The sequence below is a fragment of the Stomoxys calcitrans genome, chromosome 3, assembly GCF_963082655.1.
Source record: "Stomoxys calcitrans chromosome 3, idStoCalc2.1, whole genome shotgun sequence".
NCBI classification, from domain to species: domain Eukaryota; kingdom Metazoa; phylum Arthropoda; class Insecta; order Diptera; family Muscidae; genus Stomoxys; species Stomoxys calcitrans.
The window spans coordinates 193,351,193-193,376,112 of NC_081554.1; the positions used below are offsets into that span (position 1 = coordinate 193,351,193).

Consider the following 24,920-nt stretch of genomic DNA (forward strand, 5'->3'; position numbering starts at 1 on the left):
AACCACCGTATCCTTGGGAAAGGTTATAAAAACTACCATTACCCTTGGGAAAGGGTAAAAATCTACTCTTACCCTGGGGAAAGATTAAAAAGCTGTCCCGTTCCCTTGGGAAGGGGTAAAAAAATTACCCGTACCCTTGGGAAAGGGTACATTCCTTTCCTTGGGAAGATTAAAAAAAACTCCCTTGTTCCTTGGGAAAGAGTAATAAAACTGCCCTTTACCTTGGGAAGTGGTATCGACACCAGCCGTCTTGGGAAAGATTAAAAAAACTACCATTACCCTTGGGAAAGGGTAATAAAACTACCCTTCCTTTGGGAAAGGTTATTAAAACTACCCTTTCCCTTGGAAAAGTGTAATAAAACTGCTCTTTCCCTTGGAAAGGGGTAACAAAACTACCCTTTCCTTTTGGAAAGGTTAATAAAATTACCCTCATCTTTAGGAAAGGTTAATAAAATTCTCTGCCAAAAGAAAGGTTGATAAAAGTATTCTTTTCCAAAAGAAAGGGTACAAAAACTACCCTTTTCCAAAAGAAAGGGTAAAAAATTACCCTTTTTCAAGGAAAGGAAAGGAGTATAAAGATCTGAGCATATGATGTAAGTTTTGGTGTATCATCCATATTTTGCCCCAAAAGCCAAATCGTTCAGTGTACTTTTTAAATGCATTTTTAATGAGAAGGCACATCAAGAAAGTGTTATCAAGAACAACAAGAACAACTACATGGCAGCTGCTATAGCCACAGTGTGGGTATTTTCATACGAATTTTTCTTTTTGGTTTGTTTATATTTCTCTTCACAACTCATTGGGCAGCAATTAATCGCTTGTTGATTATTATCAAGCTAAGATGCTTAAAAATGTGCAATCTTGGAATTAAATTTTTTTGTATGAGAATTTGGAGATATTAAAAAATTGGATAATAGTAACCAAAGATTTTAATAAGCTTGATTTGGGAGGGGTCAGAGGCAGTAATCAACTTTTAAGAATTTTTGTATAAAGCTTTTTTTAGATGTATACCTTTTCCAAAAAATTATTTAATGATTTGGAGAACTTCTTCCAATATTTAAATAGCATTAACTTTTTTTTTTTAATTATGTTGTCAATTTCAGTTTTCAATTTCCCCTTGAAAAACAAAAAACAAATATTCTCTCCTCACCTTCTTTTTACCTTTCAATTAAGCATGGCATATTTATCATAGTTAATACAAACGAAACACAGAAAACTTTCCTTTAAGTTTCCTCAAAGTCCTCTAAAAGTGAATGACTTTCAGCCAAGAACATTCTTTACAAGTGCCAAGTTTTGGGATTAGTACTCATTTGTAGGAAAGCTCCTTTCTGGGCTCCAAAGGTATGCAGGTGGTGGGGGAGAGAAAGACAAATATTTCAATTACCCAGTTTGACAAAATCAAAGTGTGTCCTTATTGCAACATTTTAAAGGATACACATAAAAGTGAATCTCTACGTTTAGCTTGGCAGTAGAGAAGCCATAGAGATACACAAGACGACCTAATTACATATTTGGGAAATTGGAGCAACAGCGACTGATAGATGGGTGGAGAATAGATAGACTGTTGTGTGTGTATATGTGCTTTAAACGGATATCTTTTTAGGCTTAGGCTTCGGTGAAATTCTTAGGACTTACTTCTAAGGATATAAGGGAAGTTGATTTTTATCTACTTTAAAACTGCTCCAATTAGAGCTACATATACCAGTCGCTTCTTTAAGTAAGGGGAAAGTCAAAACATGCTGTTGCTCTGGCGGATGAAAAGGAAACATCAACGTTGACAATCATGGAACAACCAGCAACAATGTGTTGTTGTTCTCAAAGTTTAACGAACTTATTTCAATTACAAGCAGAGTTGTTGAGATACCCACACACACATCCACACATCTACACACATAGCAAAATGATGGACAAACACACACACACACGAAGACCCATATTCACCCGGAAAAGACTTTGTGTATCCTGTTCAGGGGATACACAATTTACGACCTCATTAGAAAAATTCCCAATACACACGCAGTGAAATAAACCCACCTTTCTAGTTAACGTTTATTAACAAATTTTGAATCAAAAGCTTTGCCTTAAACTTTTAACGAAAGCTTTTTTCGTTAAAACCCCACAACCAACAACAGTTGTGGTCTTTGCTTAAAAGCACCAAATGCAAAGCTTTTCAAAAGCCTTGTTGTATAAATCATCAGTTCCTATTTCCGCTTGAGAGATGAACTTGCATTTAAACAAAAATAAAAGCTCTTTCTTCAACTGTTCTATTTTCTTTTTCTTATTTCATTATAAAATTATAATAAATTTTATGTATAACAAATAATAGTTTCGTTTTTTTGTTATAGTAAAAAAATCATTCTAAAAAAACTCATATAAAAAATCTTAGCCTAATTACTCTTAACTATATATATATAGAAGTGGGGCCCCTGCATACCGGGGGCGGAAAAGTGGGCCAGCCATTTACGATTAATGGTCCATCTCGTTCATATCATCTTCGTCCATGTCCCAATCGTTGAATTCATTGTCCTAAAAGAAATATAAAAAAAAAATTAAATATTTAAATAAAAAAAGGTGCTAAGTTCGGCCGGGCCGAATCTTGGGAACCCACCACAATGGATTCTGCTTCTGTCAAACCAATAAAAATTAAAGCTTCTAGAAACCGAAAAAGGATGATCGAGAGACCGGTTTATATGGATGCTATCAGGTTATAGACCGATTTGAACCGTACTTGGCGCAGTTGTTGCAAGACATAGCGGAACACTACATGCCAAATTTCAACAAATTTCAGACAAAAATTGCGGCTTCCAGGGGCTCAAGAAGTCAAATCGGGAGATTAGTTTATATGGGAGCTATATCAGGTTATAGACCGATTCAGACCGTACTGAGCACAGTTATCGAACGTCATAACAGAACACTGCATGCAAAATTTCAGCCAAATCGGACAAAAATTGCGGCTTCCAAGGGCTCAAGAAATTAAATCGGGAGATCGGTTTATATGAGAGCTATATCAGGTTATAGACCGATTCAGACCCTACTTGACACAGCTGTTGGAAGTCATAAAAGAAAACTACTTGCAAAATTTCAGCCAAATCGGACAAAAATTGTGGCTTTCAAGGCCTCACGAAAGCAAAACGGGAAATCGGTTTATATGGGAGCTATATCCTAATCTGAACCGATATGGCCCATTTGCAATCCCAAACGACCTTCATCAGTATTAAGTGTCTGCGCAAAATCTCAAGCGGCTAGCTTTACGCGTTCAACCGCTATCAAGATTTCCACGGACGGACATGGCTAGATCGACTCAGGACGTCGAGACGATCAAGAATATATGTAATTTATGGGGTCTTAGACGAATATATCGAGATGTTACATACGGGATGACTAAATTAATATACCCCCATCCTATGGTGGTGGGTATGATAACTTCTAAATACATACAAAGGTTAATCACAGTGAAAAATGCATCATTTATGAACCCATATCACCTATATCTAAGTATAGTCCGATCTCCACCATATTCAAGAAGGCTATGTAAGGGTCTAACAGAACTCATTGTACCACATTCATCGGTTAAAAAATGCACCACTTAGTAGCCTAAGAACTTAAATCGGGAGATTGGTATATATATATATGCCAGTTATATCCAAATATAGGCCGATCTGAACTAGATAGAACACGAGTGTCGAGGAGCTTAATCCAGCCCAATGTGTTAAATTTCAGCGAAATCGAGCAAAAAACGTACTTTTATTATTGCAGGAATTTAAATCGGGACCTCGGTATATGTGGCAGCTATACCCAAATATAGACCGATCTTGACAATACTCGGTACGAATGTCGAGGGTCCTAACGAAACTCATTGCACCTAATTTCAGCATAATCGCTTAATAAATTCACCGTTTATGGGTTTAAAACCTTAAATCGGGAGATCGGTATATATGACAGCTATAGTTAAATCTGGATATGGGTCGAATTCAAAAAGAAACTCGAAGAGCCTTCCACAACTCGCTATACCAAATTTCTGCGAAATCGGAAATGCACCTAGTAAGGACCCGTGGCCTTAAATCGGGAGATCGGTTTATATGACAGCCATATCCAAATCTGACCCGACCTGAGCCTAATTAAACAAGAAGGCCGAAAGGACAAACATAACTTACAGTCCCAAATTTCAGTGAAATCGGACAATAAATGCGCCTTTTATGGGCCAAAGGTCCTTAATCGAGAGATCGGACTATATGGCAACTATATCCAAATCTGGTCCGATCTGGGCCAAATTGAAGAAGGATTGTCGGAGGGCCTAACACAACTCACCGCCTCAAATTTCAGCGAAATTGGATAATAAATGCGCCTTTTATGGGCCTAAGATCCTAAATCGAGAGATCAGTCTCTTTGACAGCGATATCCAAATCTGAGCCGTTCCGGGCCAAATTAAACAAGTAGCTCAAGAGACCTACTATACATTACTGTCCCAAATTTCAGCAAAATCGGGCAATAAATGCGCCTTTTATGGGTCAAAGGTTCTTTAACGAGAGGTCGGTATATATGGCACCTATATCTAAATATGGATCGATCTGGGCTGTATTGAACTGGAAAGTCGAGGAGCCTAACACAACTCGCTTTACCAAATTTCTGCGAAATCAGACAATAAATGCGCCTTTTATGGATCACAGATCCTTAATCGAGAGATCGGACTATATGGCAGCTATAATTAAATCTGAACCGATCTGGGCCGTAGTGAACAAGGAAGTCGAGAAGCCTAACAGAGCTTACCAACTCAAATTTCAGCGAAATTGGATATTAAATGCGCCTTTCATGGGCCAAAAATCCTTAATCGAGAGATCGGACTATATCTAAATATGGACCGATCTGGGCCGTAGTGAACAAGGATGCCGAGAAGCCTAACAAAACTAACTGTCCCAAATTTCAGCGAAATTGGATAATAAATGCGCCTTCTGTGGGCCCTTAATCAAGAGATCGGTCTTTAATGCAGTTATAAGTAAATTTGGACCGATTTGAGCCGTATTGGACAAGGATGTCGAGAGGCCTTACACAACTCACTGTTAAAAATTTCAGCAAAATCGGATAATAAATGTAGCTTTAATGGGCCTAAGACCTTAAATGGGCTTATCGGTCTATATGGGGGTTATAACAAGAAATAGTCCGTTATAGTCCATTTTCGAACTTAACTAGCCTATATTGGTGAATTTCATACAAATCGGCCCAGATTTAGATATAGCTGCCATATATGTATATCGCCCGATTTTCACTTCCAGAGTCACTGCAAGCGCATTTATTGACCAATCTTGCCAGAACTTTGCACAACGCTTTCCTCGAAAACTACTACAATATCTGAGTAGTTTGCTCCAAATCGATTCAGATTTAGATATAGCTCCCATATATATGTTCATCCGATTTTGAGAAATATTGCAAGAAAGTGCTCATTTGTGAACAGATTCTCTCGAAATTTGGCAGGAAGGTTTTTTTTTATGATTTCGACATTGCAGTTGAATTTTATAGAAATCGGCTCAGATTTAGATATAGCTGTCATATACATATATCGCCCGATTTTCACTCCTAGAGCCTCTGCAAGCGCAATTATCGACCAATATTGCCAAAATTTTGCACAACGCTTTCCTCGACGACTACCAAAATATCTGAAAATTTTGCCCGAAATCGGTTCAGATTTAGATATAGCTCCCATATATATGTACGTCAGGTTTTGGGTGGATTTACAATAATGTTGTCATTTTTCAAGCGATTTTTGTTTTTTTTTTTAATTTTTTCAAACTTTTCACTCTACTTACATAGTCATCCAAATCGGGTGTCTCCACATGATATGTGTTCGGCGAGCAGGCCATATATGCCACTCCAGTATTGTGACCCGAACACTCGCACGTATAATTCTCCGAAGGAACCGCACTTTTGGCCACACGTTTGGCAAAGATGGTGGCCAGTCGTTTGATGGCATATTTACGTTCTGGTATAAATTTACGAACACTAAACACCGAACCATTGGTCTCCATGGCCAATGGAGTGCAAATGCCCAAATTACTCTTTGGTATATAGAGGGCCTTACGCGTTTCGGCATCACCCTCAGGGAAACGTTTCGAATAGACCAACTCATGATCCATGCCAAAGAAGTGGCGCAATTTACGCGTTTTCTCAAACTCAAATTCGGTGTCGGCCAAAATGTGCAGATTCACTCCCTCCTCCTGCATGAATTGCAAAATGGAACTATAATCGAAGAGCATATTGCGAGCAGCACAATTGCTGCAGGCTAAAAGGATGAATGTCTTGGAGACTCCTGGGCGGAAATTCAAACGGGAGGCTGTTGAAATGGCCTGCAGAATGTCGCTATTGGTGCTGTTGCTGGTATTGATGTGGGCGAAATAGGCCTCCAGTTTGCGATAGTCATGGGTGAACACTGAGTTTTCATAGTAAATGCTGCGTGGCGTGTCGAAGGGGGCAATGCCGCCAAAGGTGACTACTGCATAGCTGAAATGAAAGAAAAGGGGTAAAGAAAGTTAAGACAAGTACCAAAAGTGAAAAAAATAGGCAGGACTGTACTTTTTTATACCAAAGATGGCCGGCCCTCTAAGAAACCCATACCCATTCCCTGGGGAAGCTTTTCTATTTGGGCGATTTAGGTGAGCTGTGACATATAGGGTGAACATATGATCTGTTAAAGCTACACCAAGTAATAGTCATATAAGCAAGGCAAATTACCCATGAACATTTCGTTAACACCTCTTTGTGGAGAAGTTTTTACTTGGCTATCATACCAAAATAGTACAGTACCTCATAAATGTCGCCACCATTAGGAGGGGATAACCGCAGACGAAAATTTTTTCAAATGTGATATATAGGGTGAACATATGATCTGTTAAAGCCACATCAAGTATTCGTTAGGTAAGTAATGCAAATTTGCCCACGAACATTCCGTTGACACGTCTTTGGAGATATTTTTACTTGGCTGCCATACCAAAATAGTACAGTACCTCACAAATGTCGCCAGCATTAGGAGGGGACAAACAATGCCGAAGTTTTTTCAGATGTTCTCGCCAGTATTCGAACCCAGGCGTTCACTCTAACCACTGCACTAAGGTGGCCTTCCCATAGGTTAGTAATAGTCCCCCCATTTCATATCTTGGACCCCTTGAATTTTCTATCATTGGTCCAATCGATTTCTTTAAAATATTCCTAATATAAACTCAGCAGTTTTGTGTACATGATGGCATCGCTTTTATCTTTTTTTCTTAGTTTTTTTTTTCTTACCGATTATTTGTGAGTTGATTTTCATTCAACTGCTCCTCCAGACTTTCCACTATGGTCATCATGCTCTTGTGCTCTGTGAGATTGGTATTGCAAGGTTTGGCCTCAACTATGAAGACCACATCGCTGCTGCGTTCATTTTCCGCAGAGCTTAATTGGACAAAACTGCCCTCAGGAACAAAGGAGCCATTGGTTAATTTACAGCTAAAAGAGAAAAACAAAATAAAAAGGATTAACAAATAGGACTTTTCTAAATACTTCCTCACTTACAATATACAGTTATCAGGTACCCGCATAAGTATATTGGCACTGGCACACGCCTCTATATAAGCCAACGCTGCGGTACAGGCACCCTTGTTGGCGGGATGTCCTGGTTTTACTTCATTTGAATTGCTGCCCAAATCCAAGCATATATCATAGAAAGGCTTGGGATCCACCGAATCGGCACAAGCCGACAACATGCCCGATTTGAAGTAATAATCACAAGTCTCGGCCACTTCTTTGGGCACATCCAAAGCCATAGCGGCAGATTTCATTTTTTGCTTACAACGCTGCACACTCCAAGAATCAGTGAATTCGGTCATATCAGTGGTGACATTATTATAGGAGGTGGTGTACTCATCATAGGGCTCATTGTTCATGGTGCCCAGTAGACCAGCCGTCTGGCCAAAGTACCAACCACTGACCTCAAACCAACACAAATCGTATTGGACATTGCAACTCAAGCTGAATTCGGTATCTGAGGTTATGGTGAGTATGTCAAGATCACGCGATATGGTAACACCGCCCAATTTGACGGGCAACAAATATTTGGGATCATCATTGATGGTGATACTCTGTGAGGGGGGAGGAGAAGAGATATAAACAATTTTTGGTTTTATTAGGTCTTGCAAGGAGTTTTAAAGTTTTTTTTATTAACTTACATCACCGCCCAAATCGATTTCAATGAGCTCATCATTGGCTATGAAACTTAATTTTCGAGTAGATATCATATCACGGCTGCTGACGTTTATCTGCAAAAGGAAGAAAATGTTACAAAACAATAAGTAAAAACGCATTGGACCATAGACCGATTTGGACCATTTTGGGTACATTTGTCTTGGGCCTTAACATAACTCACTATGCCAAATTTCAGTGAAATCGGGAAATGAATACCTTAATAATAGGTGAAAGGACTTCAATCAGGATATCTGTCTAAATAGGGTCTAATCAAGATATTGTGTTGGTGCGGTTTATACCCCATTTCCGAATCTATCCTGCCTTTGGACCAAAATAGAATCCGTGCAAAGCTTTGGCTAAAATATAATTAAGTTGACTCGGCAACAAGGCATTAAGAGCCTATGGGTTAACAGCTGAACTATTTGAACTATTGAACGTGTTGAATGTATCCCATTTTCATGGTAGAATAACGTAGACGTATCAGTAACCAATCGGAAGGACAATAAGGCAGCGGGAGCAGATGGGTTGCCAGCTGAACTTTTTAAGAAAAAAAAAAACGATTTGCTGATGTGGCTTATGCCGGTATAGGTAGGAATATGAAATTTTATCAAGGTGGAATAATGAGGAAACCCTTGCATTTTTTTGCCCATGAACATTCCATTATGGAACAGGAGCAAACTTATCACATATCACTGGTTGCTTTCCGATTCAATTTAAAGCTCAATGATAAGGGGCCTACTTTTTATAGCTGAGTCCGAAAGGCGGGCCGCTGCCGTCGACACCTCTTTGGAGAGAAGTTTTTACATGGCATAATACCTTACAAATGTTGCCAGCATTGGGAGAGGAAAACCACCACTGAGTTTTTGTTTTCTGATGGTCTCGCCAGGATTCGAACCCATGCGTTCAGCGTCATAGCTGGACATGCTAACGTCTGTGCTACATTGGTTTCAACTAGCATTACCCCGCTGAAATTAGCAAGGCAGCTGAAACTGCTAACAAAACTACGTCGGGGAAGAATGTTCTTCATTGTGACTAGGCAGTTAAATAGGGTCAACTAAGCTTTATCCCGGCTGAAAAACAACAAGACAGTAGTTGCTGATGGGTTGCCAGATGAACTATTTAAACCAACCTAATGAGGTGTATGATGGCATAGAATACTCTTAGACCACTTTCTGACAAGGCGGTTGAATTTGGGCACCGTAGCATTAGACCGGGGCAGCAAAAGCCGATGGGTTAGGTTAGGTTGAAAGGATGGTGCGGATATTAAATCGTCCCATGCCACAATAGACATACACCTAAGCCGGTAATCGTCTTGTTATGCGCTCTAAATACTTAAAAGTAACATCGAAAAAATTCGGTGCTACTTACAAAATCCTTCATTGTTTTCTATACCACTCCCCTAAGTTGGTTCATGTCTGATATCGTGTCAACACTTAGGTACCGGTGTCTGTTAGCCGCGAAAGCCGGGCAATGATATAGGAAATGCTCCAACGTCTCATCATCTTCCCCACATGCCCTACACATGCTATCACTTGCCGCACTGACTTTGCACAAGTGAGCTCGTAGTCCTATGTGTCCCGTTATGACACCAAAAGCTATACTGACTTCTTTCTTGCTTCCTTTTAGTAATAACCGATCCGTATCACCCCATAGGATTTTCGTCCTCTTATCGACTGTATCGCTGTTCCACAGTGTTACATGCGCGTTTGTCCCCCAAGCCCTTAAATCGTTCTGCGTCGACCCGGGTTCGGGTTAACCAAGTTTATTGACGGCAGTCCTTTGGCCTTTACTGCCAAATGGTCTGCCCTTTCATTCCCCCTTACTCCATTATGGCCCGACACCCAAACGATGCGGATTGTGCCATACTCCGAGAAGGCGTTAATCTCCTTCTAACACTGCAAGACTATTCGTGACCTTACCCTTCAGGTTGTTATTACCCTTATGGCCATTTTACTGTCCGTAAAGATGTTGAAACTCGACATCCATCCACACCACCGTTTTATGGTTAGGCAGTCAAAAACAGATCACAGACCCTGGCTTATCAATGTAGACCCCTAGGCCCACTCTGTCCTCAAGCTTTGATCCATCGGGTTTCGTCAATCCAAGTATGTGCCGCTGACAGCAGTGCCTCGAAATTGACCTCAAGTGTCGTCTCAGATATCCGATCGGAAACCTCTCCCCTTCCTTCCAGGAAGGGATTCGTCAATCTAAGACTATGCCGCTGGCAGCAGTGCCTCGCACTTGACCTCAAATGTTGTCTCAGGTATCTGATCGGAAACCTCTTCCCTTCCTTTCAGGTTTCCTATCGTCGCCTCGATTATACCGCGGTATAAGCTGCTCCCATCTTCAATTTGATAAAGTCCCCCCCACCCCAATTTTGGTTCCCCTTTCAACTCAACTGTGGACATTGACAGCGATATCCACATGTTCTAATTTTGAAGACCACCTATTTAAGGATTTACATTTTAACTGTTGGAACTAAGAGTATAAGTCCGATATTACCAGGGCAGGTAATAAATGCTGACATAGAAAGTGAGAACGACAAGGATACCACTGAACAGATCTTTGATGATACGGTTATCATAACAGTAAAAATTCAAATTTACCCTTGAACACTCCCTAAAGGAACAGGGGCAAAATTCTCACATATCAATGAGTGCTGTCCGATTCAAGTTTAAGATCAATGATTAGGAGCCTTCATTTTATATCCGAGTCGGAACGGCATGCTGCAGAGCGACACCTCATTGGAGAGAAGTTTTTACATGGCATAGTACCTAACAAATGTCACCAGCATTAGGAGAGGATAACCACAGCTGAAAATAAAAAAGTAATTCCCGCCCGAATTCGAATCCAGGCGTTCAGCGTCATTGGCGGACATGCCAACCTCTGCGCCACGGTGGCCTACATAGCAGTAACCCAACTGAAAAACGATTAGGCGGTAAGAGCCGATGGTCTACCTCTTCTCCAGGGATGCGGAGCGTGGCCTGAGTGGGGTCGGAGCTAAAGCGGAGCGGCTCAGTTTTTGCCGAAGAGGCAGTGACATTTTTTCTAGTCTGAGCGGAATGGCTTCCAATTTCAATCCAGCTCCGGCCACTCCGCCCCCAAAACACGCCCCAACCATGCTCCGTTCCGGGCAGCTCCGAATCCTTGCTCTTGACTATTTAAGAACAAAAGCAACAGGCCGATTAGGCTTATGACGGTTTAAGTTGTTATAGGTTATTCTGACTTGGCAGTAGAATAAAATAAAGTAGGAGCCGATGAGTTACCAGCTAAACAATTTAAGAATTGAAGTGACACTCTGATGATGCACACTAAGGTCATTATGACTAGACTGCAAAATGAGCTCACCGTATCATTAACCTTGCTGAAAAATAAAAAGCCAGCAGGAGCCGATTGTTTGTGAGCTGAACTATAAAAGAACGGAGGCTACATGCTGTTAAGGCGTATGCCAGTATAGAAAGTACCTCATTATGAGTAGACGATTGAATGAAGTTAGCATAACAGAAACTCGACTAGAGATAAGAAGGCAGCAGAAGTCGATGGGTTACCAATTGATCTATATAAGAGCGAACAAGCGAAAGAGATACGCCGATTAAGCGTATGTCGGTGTAGAGTGAACCTCATTTTTACTATGTAAACCAACTAAAGGAAAAAAGCAACAGGAGCTGATGGATTACTAGCTTAACTATAAAAGATTAGAGGCGACACCCTGACGAGATGTCTGTCGGTATAAAATATACCTCGTAATGGCTGAGGTCACCATTGCAATAGCCCGTCTGAAGAACAACAGGACAGCAGCAGCCGATTTGCTACCTGCTCAACTATTTAAAAAGGTATGTCGGTAGATTGAATTCCATGTTCCATGTTCGGTAGAATGAATTCCATGTATGTTCGCGTACATTGTATTCCATTCGGACTAGGAAGAAGAATAAGATAAGAGTAGTAGTAACTCAACTCAAGAACAGCAATGCAGCGGGAATCAATAGGTTGTATAGGTGTGTAGGTCATTTTGACTAGGTGGAATAATGACGTCACCCTGAAAAATTGCAAGGCAAGGAAAGGCAGCTAGCACCTACGGGTTACCAGCAAAACTTTGTCGGTGAAGACTGGTTTACCAGCTGAACTATTTAAGAACGGTGACAAAAAATGCTGATTATACGTATGTCAGTATAGAATGTACCTCATTCTGATTTAGCGGGTTACCCGTCTTAAAGTCAACAAGACCGTAGGAACCTATGGGTTACCGGCTGAACTATTTAAGACCGATTTGTGTAAAATATATCCTATTTTGACGGTAGAGTGACGTAGGCGTATCAGTAACCAGTCGGAAGAACAATTAGGCAGCGGGAGCAGATGGGTTGCCAGGGGAACTTTTTAAGAAAAAGCCAATACGCTGATGTAGCGTATTCCGGTATACAATGTTGGTATAATAAAGTCACCCTAACATTACCCTGCTGAATAATAACGAGGCAGATGAAACCTATGGGTTGCTCATTATGACTAGGCAGTAAAATAGGGTCACCTTGGCTTTAGCTCGGCTTCAAGACAACAAGGCAGCAGATGCTAAGGGGTTGTCAGATTAACTATTTAAGCCACACTGATAAGGAAGGTGTTTGATGATATAGAATACTTGTAAACCTCTATCTGACAAGGCGGTAGACTGAGGTGTGCGTAGCAGTAACCCGATTGAAGCACAGCAAAAGCCGATGGGTTAAAAGCTGAAATTTTAAGAACAGATTGACACGCTAATGAAGTTTATTCCGCTACACAACATATCCTATTATGACCAGTCGGTAGAATGGCGCAACTTTAACCCTGTTTAAGAACACTAAGGCAGCAAGAGCCGATGGGTTACCAGCCAAAATTTTATCAAAATTACTATGATTTTGAATGCTGATGCTACTTGACACAAATTCCTCAGTTAAAATAGGAAAGGACATTTTCGAACCATTCAATGCGTAAGGGGAAATCAGAGGCGGAAACAGCTTGTCGTTTGATCGTTTTACTATCCTGGTGGAGAAGATTATACGAGGTGCTGGTGTGAATAGGCAAATGGGCATATTCTATAAAAAAAAACCAAGAAATGAAGATTGGTTATGTCGAGGGTCTTTATATTTATGGGTCAGCAGATGGAAAAGACCAAAACTCCGATTAAACGACCTGGGGGAGAAAAACATCTCGAAACTTGGTGTCAGATACTGAAAAAGAAGCGTAGAAGATCGAAGCGCTATGAAATCTCTCCTCACTTTGGCTAAAGCAACCAACAGTCTGCAGCAGCCAACAAAGTTAATCAGCAAGCAATGTCTGTCTCTCCGCTGCATAAGGCAGAGGGTATAAAAACATTTTTTTTTATTTATTTACCTAGGAAAAAGTACCGCAGAACATGGGTATTGTTTATGTGGGAAATAAATGCATTAAAAATAATGCAGGCGATAACAACATAAGGTTAAAGGTCAAGCCAATGGCATAAAGATAAGTTATCACCATTTCATAGGTGAAAGGTCACTTCAAAGACAACAACAATTGATAACTTACCGATGGCTCTAGCAACAGAGTGAAATTACCCTGGAAGAAATCATGGCTCAACAAGTAGGAGCATTGCTGGTTGCGCTGATTATCGGTCATTTCCTCGAAGCGAAGATTTAAGCCCACAAAGCGTTGATCGAATGTCATGTAGTGGCGGGAATCAATAATCAAGGCACGTGCTGGTAAAGAAAAAAGAAACAATTTTTGTTTACTTAAGGAAAAAAACACACACACACACCCAAGGGCTTAATTTTCCACTTACAATAGTAGGGTGGCAACCAGGTCTTGGGATCCAAATGATGCTTCAAGTTGTACAGGTTCCTTATCATGGACGAATTTGTGCTGGTCAAGATATTGTGAACCTTGGCCACAACCCTCAGCTCAGGAATCTCCTCAAAACGTGGTGTCTCATTGAAGGCATGCCATGACATGGGCAATTTTTGTTCCAAATCCATAATACCAGCCTCTGGATCAAATATGAACTTGGTCTTGGGCTTACGATATTTGTCAGCCGTCTCCAAGGCATTGTTGGCATAATTATTCAGTTTGTTCAGCAGCAGAGCATATAATTTGTGTAGGCGCTCCTCCAGCTCCAACTCCTTGGCTACCCACTCCAATTTGTCCACTATTTCATTGTATTTCTCTATCAAGATGGCCACCTGCTCTATCTTTCGCAGCTCCTGTATCTCCTCCCATATCTCGGTGAGCACCTCGTTGAGTTCCTTGCCGAAGGGCACCAGCTTGAAGTATTTCTCCTTGAGGAAGTTCCATATGATGACAGAATACTTGCGTATATTTGTAAGAGCATCATGGGACTTGATGTCCCTGTACAAGCGATCCACATCCTGGGTAAAGCTGGACACCTTGTTGAAGTAGGGTGATTCGGCCAACTCATTGGTACGCTTGTAAATGAAATCGAACAGCTCCTTGCTAAGATCCCACAAAGTGGCCTCCAGTTGGCTTATGAACTTGAACACATGGGGCTCGATGCGTTTGAATACTCCCTGCCAGTAATTGGTCAACATGGTCCAGGACTTGTTCCACAAGTTTTGCACATATTTGATGAAGGATATATGCAACTCCTTGACAAAGCGATCATACTTGTGTACACCCTGTTCCAGTAGTTCTGAAATGTATTGCAGAGAATCTCCACGGAAGAAACGGCTTAATGCAACCAAGAACTCATTGTACGAAGTCTTTATTTTTTCTATCAGCGTTAGGATACTTTCACGCAAGGCCTTGCCCGATTCGCCCATGGTCTGCCATAATTCGGTAAATATCTGGGGCAAGGATTCAATGTGGTCCTTAATGGCCAATTCATCGAGTATAGCCAGCAAGAAGTTTATCACATCCTTAATATAGAAGTCATTGGATTCATACGACTCATTGATGAAATTGCGCAGCTCAGTGATATCATCCTCAAGCTCGGCCAATTCGTGCATATCATCGAAGAAGGCATTGTTGTAGCGTTTCTGGGTTTCCCAAATAATCTCCAAAGACTCTACAGCCTCGGTGTAAATGGCCTTCACCCAGAAATCCAAACCATCGGAGAAGGAGCTAAATATGCTCTTGGTCACTGTGAAGACCTTATTCTTGAGCTCGTGCCGTACTTTGGGTCGCCAATGGAAACGGCCCGTCACCAAACGCGAATGATTCATCTTTACATAGGAGCTTACATCAATGATGCGTATGTCCTCATAGTTACGCCATATATCCAAATAGGCACTGCGAGCATCTGGTATGGTGCCCACTAATTGCAAATTTTGACTATCGTCTTCGGTTAGATTGACCTCGGCCCTTAGATATTTATGCAGCAAATCGATGTATATGTAACCGGTATTATTAGTATCCGGTGTGTCCCACACAGAGGCATTCAAGCCATAAATGGGATATTGAGCCACGGGTACGGCCCATAGGCGGACACAGCGAGTGGGGGTAGTGCGCTAAGGAAAAAAAAAAAATAATAAAAAAAGTTTTAAGTGTTGAGAATTTTTACAAATAATAGAACTAATTTCCAAATTTTCTATGAAAAAAAAATTTTTAAATTGTAGCCACCATAGAATAGGAGGTATATTCATTTGGTCATTCCGTTTGCTAGACGTCGAATTATCCATTTCCGACCTACAAAGTATACATATTTCGGATCGCTGTTAAACTCTAAGACAATTTAACAATGTCCGTATGTCTGTCCGACCGTCCGTCTGTCCATCCGTTTGTCCAACCGTCAGTTGTAACCACGCTGTAGTCTTTAAAAATTAAGATATTGAATTGAAATTTTGAAGATCGGACTGTATTGGGATCTAACAGCCATATAGAGACCGATCTGACGATTTTGGGTCTTAAGCCCATAAAAGCCGCCTTTTTTATCCGATTTCCCTAATTTGTACTAAGGGTCCCGACATCCGACCCGATTTTTGTATATATCCGGCCCTATTTACTTACAGCTGCCGTATAGAACGATAAGCCCGCAACAGGTGCATTTATTAGCCGATTTCGCTGAAATTCAGAACAGAAACCTTTTTGCGGCCATCGCCATCTGACCCGAAAATGGTATATATATATGGATCATATTTACATATTGCTGCCATATAGAGCGATCTGCCTATTAAGGGTCCTAAGTCCATTATTTTAGTCCGAAATTTGGTGCAGTGATTTGTATCAAAATTCCCGACATCTTTCTTCAATGTGGTTCAGATCAGGCTTTATCTGCCATATAGACCGATCTGCCGATGTTGGGTCTTAAACCCACAACAAGCGCATTTTTTATTCGATTTCGCCGAATTTCGGAATAGTAAGCTTTATAAGGTCCATCGCCCTCCAACCCAAATATGGTCCATATCGGGAAATATTTACATATAGCTTCCTGATCGGACCACATTTCGATACAGGGGTCATATAGGCCGGAAGCTCTAATAGGCCGATTGCCCACAACTAGCAAATGGTCCATATCAGGCCTTTTTTACATAGAGCTGCCATATAGATCGATCTGCCTAAGTAGGGTCTTAGGCCCATAATAGGCGCATTTATTACCTGATTTTGCAGAAATTCAGAACTGTGAGCTTTTTAGGCTCGGCGATATCCGAACCAAATATGGCCCATATTGGAACATATTTGGATATAGCTGCCCTATAGACCGATATGCCGATCTGGGGTGTTAGGCCCATAACAGGAGCATTTATTACCCGATTTCGCTGAAATTCGGAACAAAAAGGTTTATCTGCCTATGTAGGGTCTTAGGCCCATACCAGGCGCATTTATTACTCGATTTCGCTGAAATTCAAAACACTAAGTTTTTATACCCACCACCATAGGATGGGGGTATACTAATTTGGTCATTCATTCATTCGATTTGGCTGAAATTTTGCACGTAGTGTTTTGTTATTCCTTCCAACAACAGACTTCCAACAACTGTGTTAAGTACCGTCCAAATCGGTCTATAACCTGATATAGCTCCCATATAAACTGATTCAACGATTTGACTTCTTGAGCCCTTACAAGCCGCAATTTATGCCCGGCTTGGCTGAAATTTTGCACATAGTGTTCTGCTATGACTCTCATCAACTGTGCCAAGTATGGTTTAAATCAGTCTATATCCAGATATAGCTCCCATATTTTAACAGAATTCATGGTGGTTGGTAGGTTTCCAAAATTCGACCCTGCAGAACTTGGCACACTTTTAATTGTTTTAGGCTCTTCGATATTCGAACTAAATATGGCCCAGATCGGAATATATTTGGTTATGGGGCCATATAGACCGATTTGCCGATTTTGGTTCGTAGTCCCATAAAAGCTGCATGTATTACCCGATATCTCTTAAATTTGGAGCAGTTTTTTGTATCAAAACTTCCGACATCTGTCTTTAATATGGTTCAGATTGGGCTATATTTAGATATAGCTGCCATATACACCGATCTTCAGCTTTAGGATCTAAAGACCATAAAAAGCTCATTTATTATCCGATTTCGCTGAAATTTGAAACTGTGAGTTATATTAAGACTCCCGACATCCAACCTGAATATAGTCCAGATCGACCAAATTTAGATAAAACCTCCATAAAAACCGATCTGTTGGTTGAGGGTCTTAAGCCCATAAAAGCCGCATGTATTACCTGATTTCGTTGAAATTGGTAACACTTACCTGCATCAAGCTTCTCTATATCTGAACCAAATTTGATTAAGATCGGCCTTTATTTGGATATTATCATAATAGTAGAGTAATAATAGAAGACGATAATACATCCATGGTGTGGGTGTCGAAAGTTCGGCACAGTCGAACTTAAGGCGTTTTTAATTGTTTTATTTGAAAGAAGTAAAAGCGTGCTAAGTTCGGCCGGGCCGATTCTTTCATACCCTCCACCATAGATCGTAGCGTCAAGTTTTTCGACTGACCTTTTCAAATATATATGAGCTTTATCAAGTTAATGACAATTATGGATCGTTTTTGTTATGGGTGTTAGAAGTCATAAAAAAATACCACCTCCAAAATCGAGTAAAAATTGTGCCCTCCAAAGGCTCAGAAAGTCAAATTAGGAGATCGGTTTATATGGCAGCTGTATCAGGCTGGTCCGGTGTACTTCGCTTCTCCCATAAGTGTTTGTGGTCCATATGTGAAAAATATTTACATGCTCAGTCGATTTAACCCTGTTCGTCCGTCTGTCGAAAGCACGCTAACTTTCGCTAGGTGCTTGAAGTTTTGCATGAATACTTCCTATTAGTGTAGGTCGGTAGGGATTGTAAATGGGTTATATCGGTACATGTATTGATATAACTGCTATATAAACCGATTCTGGATCTTGACTTTTTGTGCCTATAGAGGGCGCAATTCTTATCCGGTTTGTTTGAAATTTTGAATGAAGTGCTTTTCAATTGCAATGCCAAGTATGGTTCAAATCGGTTCATAACCTGATATAGCCGCCATTTAAACCTATCCTGGATTTTGACTTCTTGAGCCGATAGAGGGCCCAATTAGAAGTCTATCACTACAAAGAATATGCATGCGTTGGAAAAGAACAGCTAGAGTAAAAGGTGTCAGACTTGTGTTAATGTCGTGCTTATATCGCAAATCGATTTCTCGGTATATTCGACAAAGGTACGACCCACCAATGTATGGCCCTTGAAGCCTCCATACTTAATATGGCCGTTGAGTTATTCTAACCAAATGACGAAAAGCGTCCCATAGTACTTGGTGTTTGTTGTGATCTCTGGCTTTCCTTTTCCATTGCGAAAATCTCCGATCATTTAGCTCGTCTCCAAAGAGAAAACAGCGAAACAAGTAAAAGAGTGCTAAGTTGGGCCGGGCCGAATCTTATATATCCTCCACCATGGATCTCATTCGAGTCGAGTTCTTTTCCCAGTATCTCTTTTTAGGCATATAAAGGATAAAAGAAAAGAATTGCTATGTTACTGGAGATATATCAAGTTATGGTCCGATTCGAATAAGAATTGCTCCCTTTAGGGGTTCAAGCATTAAAATTGGGAGATCAGTACAAATGGGAGCTGTATCAGGCTTTAGACCGCTTCAGACCATATTTGACACGTATGTTGAAGGTCGTGGGAGTAGCCGTTGAACAATATTTCAGCCAAATCGGATAATAATTGCGTCCTCTAGAGGCTCAAGAAGTCAAAATTCCACATCGGTTCATATGGCAGCTATATCAGGTTATGGAGCGATTTGAGCCATTTTTAGCACAGTTGTTGGAAATCATAACAAAACACAACGTGCCAAATCGGATGAAAATTGAGGTTTACAGGGGCTCAAGAAGTCATATTGGGAGATCGGTTTATATGGGAGTTATATCAGGTTCTTGATCGATTTAGACGGTACTCGGCACAATTTCAAAATTTCAACCAAATCGGATAAGAATTGCGTTCTTTAGTAGCTCAAGAAGTCCAAACCTCAGATCGGATTAAATGAGGTTATGGACCGATTTCAACCATACTTAAAACAGCTTTTGAAAATCCTAACAAGACACCCTATGCAAAATTTCAACCAAATCGGATAGGAATTGCGCCCTCTAGAGGCTCAAGAAGTCAGCTATATCAAGACATGGACCGATATGGCCCGTTTACAATCCCATCCGACCTACACATATATGAAATATTTGTGCAATTTTTATGCGTTCGAAAGTTAGGGTCCTTTCGACAGACGGACAGATGGACGGACGGACGTACATGGCTAGATCGACTTAAAATGTCATGTGGCCTTAGATGAATATTTCGAGGAGTTACAAACAGAACGATGAAATTAGTGCACCTCCACCCCTATGGTGGAGGGTATAAAATCGTTAATCTGTTTTATGTCCCTACATTATTCAAGTCTGGTATTGTATGTAAAATCAAGGGCCAGAGTCTGGTAGACCCCTATCCCTTTTTGTAGAATGTGGTCCAAATCGGACCATATTTGGATATAGCTGCCATATAGACCGATCTTCCAATATATAGTATTAAGCTCATAAGAGGAGCATTTTTCATCCGATTTCGATGAAATTTGGTACAGTGAGTTTTGGTAGACCCCTACCTATTTTATTTAAATCAGGTCCAGATCGGATCATATTTGGATATAGCTGCCATATAGGTCACCGTAGCGTAGAGGTTAGCATGTCCGCCTATGGCACTGAACGCCTGGTTTCGAATCCTGTCGAGACTATGTGAGAAGATTGCCCCTGTTCCTTAGTGGAATGTTCATGGGCAAAATTTGCATTTTTGCCATAAAAAACGATCTCCCTATATGGGGTATTGAGCCCATAAAAAGACCATTTGTCATCCGATTTTGATGTAATTTGAAGCAGTGTTTTAGCTTTATTACCCGATTTCGGTATCTGATTGTGATGAAATTTTAAACAGTGAGTTTTGTTAGACCTCTACACCGTTTTGCTGTATTTGATCCAGATCGGTAATAGACGATATTCAACTGTTACACCTTTTTGTTTTGTTGTGATCAGTTCGTCTTTTGAAAATGACTGCGAGCCGCTTTAATATGACTCGGTGTGCAGTGAGTTATGTTTTATATCTCACTGTAAACGCTTAGTTTTTTTATATGAGACAGACACAATAACAATTTGTGTGAATAGTTCGTCTTTAGAAAATGACTGCGAGCCGCTTTCATATGACTCGGTGTGCAGTGGGTTATGTTTCATATCTCACTATTGAGGCAATGAATTCGAGATAACAATACTACCAAGCACTGAATGGGCATATCTACTCAACAGCAACTTGTGAATAGCACTCTGTCTTCAGTGTCTACTTCTTTAGTGGACTTGAAATACAGCAAAAACAGTCACCAATGCATGCTGTTATGCAGGCTTTTGATAGAGATCATGCTCTGCGGCAAGACATTTGAACTAAGTCTACGACGATCTGCTACTATTACCTTAAGCTGCTATCACACGGTATGTGTGTTACATATGTGCTGTCACTTTCTGTATGTCAAATACGAATAGAGCGCGTTCTATGTATTGTATTTTTTTTTCCTAAGGACATGTGTCTAAAAGTATGTTCGGTGAAATATGAGATCGCTATAATCAAAATCTATTTTTCATAATAAATTTTTCGTAGGTATCACACGATGTGTACACCTGTAAATACCACTTATAGGGACAACTTGAAGTGAATTTTGTTATTTATACTAGGAAGAGCATTCCATATTGAGGCTATGGGAAGTGTTTGTCCCAAAAAAAAAATTTACTATACCAAGTTTCATTATAAAATCGAAGTTTCATATATGATGGTGTAATAGGACGGACAAAATGCAAATTTTTCCCATTAACATTCCACTAAGGAATAGGGGCATACTCCTTACATATCAATGAGTGCAGTCCGATTCAAGTTTAAGCTCAATGGTAAGGGGCCTCTTTTTTATAGCCGAGTCCGAACGGCATGCCGCAGTGCGACACCTCTTTGGAGAGAAGTTTTACATGGCATAGTACCTCACAAATGTTGCCAGCATTAGGAGGAGAAAACCACCGCTGAAAATTTTTTCTGATGGTCTCGCCAGGATTTGAAAGCAGGCGTACAGCGTCATAGGCGGACATGCTAACCTCTGCGCTACGGTGGTATCCAATAGACGGCACGTATAGGGTTATATTGTCAAGGCATTGGCTCAATTCAATATTACATTTGAATGTCTTGGAAATGGAATGATCACTTGAAAGGTTATATCCTTTCGTTGAGGACTGCAGAGTTTTTACAGTTTAGAACATTTGCAATTTTTTTATAATTTTTCTTTTCATGTACGTAGAGTTTTGGAATGAAGTGCCGAAATATGTTTAAAGAAGACAAGAATTTACAAAAAAAAAAAAATTAAGATCTCAACACCCCCCTTGCTTTCTCTATCTTCTCCATTAGCCATTAGTCACCCCTTAAAAAGATTAAAACAATTACAAAACTTAAAAATACTTGTTGGTTTTCAAAATATTTCATTTTATTTTTTTTTTGCTAAATATTATTTCTTAAGGTATAAAAAATAAAAAAAAAATATTTAAAAAAAAACAAATTTTTTCGTTGGTTGTTTTTTTATGTTGTCAAAATCTTTGTGTCTTATGTTTCCGCTTTAATTTTGATAAGCCTTGAGATTATCAGTGTTATGGTGAAGACCTTTCGAGAGATAGATTATCTCCACTCCACCGCAGAGCTGCAATGCATTAATGAACTGCTGCACTTCTTATCCGCTGCGATTTTCTTTTTAGTGCCATACCATTCTATGCTGATAAGGTGAGTCTCTTGAGGTTCAGGGACTTTTAGTTATCGTAAATGGCGAATGCTTTTAAGCTACAGTTGATAAGCCGGATTTTTTGGGTATATAAAAGCAGGGATTTTTTTTTGAAATTTTTCATAATGCTCAAGAACTTCATAGCAATCTATGGATTTTCCAAAAAATCTTGTAAGACAAATTAGGCTTCAGAAAAAAGCCTTAAGAAAGGTCCTTGATTTGCAATGCAAAATTTTTTGGAATATTTTTTTGAACTCGAAACTTGGGGGATTCTTTTCGATTTCTTTTCACAGGCATTTCGATTTAGGGCTTTTTTTAACCTCATTTTGCCATTTGGTAATACTGGTACTTGTAATTTTGTTGCTCAGTGGTTTTCATATCAAAGTCGAACCCATACAATTCTCATTCACTTGGTGGTGAAAAGTTTTTAAAAGCTTTTTGCCAAGCTTTTATTTGATTTTGTCTCTGCTGCTGCTGCTGCTGTTTGGCTGTAAAAAATATCCTTGCTGCTTGTTTGTGCAAAAGAAATCTTAAAATTTCCTTAAATTAAAATTAAAATTGAAAATTTTGTCTTCCCTTTAGATGTTGATAGCTTTTTGGAATAGAGATGTGAGAAAGTAAGGAGGGGTTTTTTTATGTAAAAGTGTTGTTTGTTTTTTCTTCTCATTTTTTTTTTTGGTATTGTTTCGTTAATTTACGTTTACATTCTCCTTTATTTAATAAAAAATAAATTTATATGTATTAATTTGTAATGTATAGCTATAATCAAATGCATAATTTTTGTGGTTTTCTTTCGTTTTGGGTTTTCTTTATAATTTAATTAAACAATTTGTCATTTTGTTCTCTCTCGATTTGTGTTTTTAATGTTTTTCTTCTTCTTCTTCTTCTACTTCTTCTACTTGTTCGTTCACTTCAGATCAAAACTCGAACGTTCGGTTAATTTTAAAACTGCGTATTCTAGCTAAGATACTTACAATATACTCAAATTCTTTGTCTTCGAGATTGAGGAGGGCCAAAAGTTGGCCAGCCTTTTCGGTGAAATATTGTTTCTTGTAAGCGGCCGAGGCCTCGGTCTTGTAGTGATCTGGTCGTGCGGCCATGGAGCCATTGAATTGGAGATCAATATCGGAGGCTTGGTGATTGCCATAGACATGGACGGTGTAGTTGGTGTGGCCCAATTGCGATTCCAGATCTTGGACCAAAGCACCCAGTTTGATGGCATGACTTTCATCGTTGGCATAATCGATGACCAAATCGGTGTTTAGCAGATCGACCTTGCCGCGATAGTATTTGCCCTTGAAGGTGACATCCTTGTCCAGACTGGGATGGCCAATGGTGAAGACAAACGTTTGATGATCCAAGTCGACACCCTCGGTCAGGGGTTGTTTCTTCCATACCAAACCGGTGCGCACCGCCTTCATGTCATCATCCAGATAGGTGTTCCACTTAAGCACAGCATTGTATTGCAATTGGTCATCGGTAAAGGAATAGGAGCCTTCGGTGGACAGATTGCGTTTGGGATAGGAGACATCCAACAGGTAGGAGTGGGAGACCACATCACCCTATAGAGAAAGAAAATTTTATTACCCAATCCTTGACCCTTTACACTCTTCAGCTTACCGTTGTCTTGTTGCTCAATTCCAAGTTATAGGCCAACCAGGCATCCTCAGTCAATTCCAAACGGCTGTGTGTCTTAATCTTATTGGGCTCAGCATCATCATAGCTGCTGGTCCACACCACTGTGCGGTTGGGATGGCTGGCCACTATCTTGACGTCATGACCATTGGGTTTGGTGACATGAGTCACTTCTCCCGACAACTTGAAGTTGCCTGCATTCTTGAGTTCATAGACTTCGACGCGCTTGACATCCACCAATTCCTCGGGCCTGGTCTTATCCTGTTTGTTGACATACTTAATGCCCAAAGGTTTCATTTCATTCTCCAAAGTTATGTCCTTGGTTACGGTTTGCACTTGACCCTTGGTATCCTTGACCGACTTGTAGACACCGTTAAGCACCTGCTTGCCATTGTAGTTGGCCTTGACAAAGCCATTGTCATTGCCGTTCTTTTCACGCAGGCCATATTCGATTTCGGCACGATGACGGCTTAGCAAAGGTACCTCAATTTCAATGTTGCCCTTGACATCGGATTGGCCAGGCTTTTCATTGTAGGTGCTTTGGGACTTGAAGAAGGCCTTGTCGCTGGGCCAACTGGCCTGGGCATGGCGAGTGGTCTTGGGTCTGCATAGAAGACAAAAAAAAAGTAAAGAAACATTCCCAATGACTGGTTTCCTTGCCCCTCACTTACCCCTTGGTATTGAAATCGAATTCTGTCTTCAGCCAGGACATGGTGGGCAAAGGTGTGGAGGCATTGACATAGCCATGCATATTGCTCAAATCCTTGAAAGCCATATCCATATCAGCCAGTTGGCGGGAGGCAGGACTGCCCATAGAAGCTCTGGAATAGCATAGAAATAAATTT

General features: G+C 40.3%; 1 protein-coding gene across 1 annotated transcript in view; it reads right to left on the reverse strand.

The window, feature by feature from the left end:
- Window positions 1–2,248: 2,248 nt before the first annotated feature.
- The window catches only part of LOC106095744 (uncharacterized), a 43,031-nt gene continuing 20,359 nt past the window's right edge, over window positions 2,249–24,920 (reverse strand). Inside the window, exons 12-21 of the mRNA XM_013263103.2 lie at window positions 24,747–24,896; window positions 24,061–24,679; window positions 23,415–24,002; window positions 13,997–15,677; window positions 13,744–13,913; window positions 8,193–8,282; window positions 7,540–8,105; window positions 7,273–7,473; window positions 5,802–6,492; window positions 2,249–2,526 (exon numbers count right to left, since the gene is read on the reverse strand). Coding sequence (XP_013118557.2) covers window positions 2,467–2,526; window positions 5,802–6,492; window positions 7,273–7,473; window positions 7,540–8,105; window positions 8,193–8,282; window positions 13,744–13,913; window positions 13,997–15,677; window positions 23,415–24,002; window positions 24,061–24,679; window positions 24,747–24,896 — 4,816 coding nt within the window. The 3' untranslated portion in view covers window positions 2,249–2,466. The remainder of the gene's footprint in view (window positions 2,527–5,801; window positions 6,493–7,272; window positions 7,474–7,539; window positions 8,106–8,192; window positions 8,283–13,743; window positions 13,914–13,996; window positions 15,678–23,414; window positions 24,003–24,060; window positions 24,680–24,746; window positions 24,897–24,920) is intronic.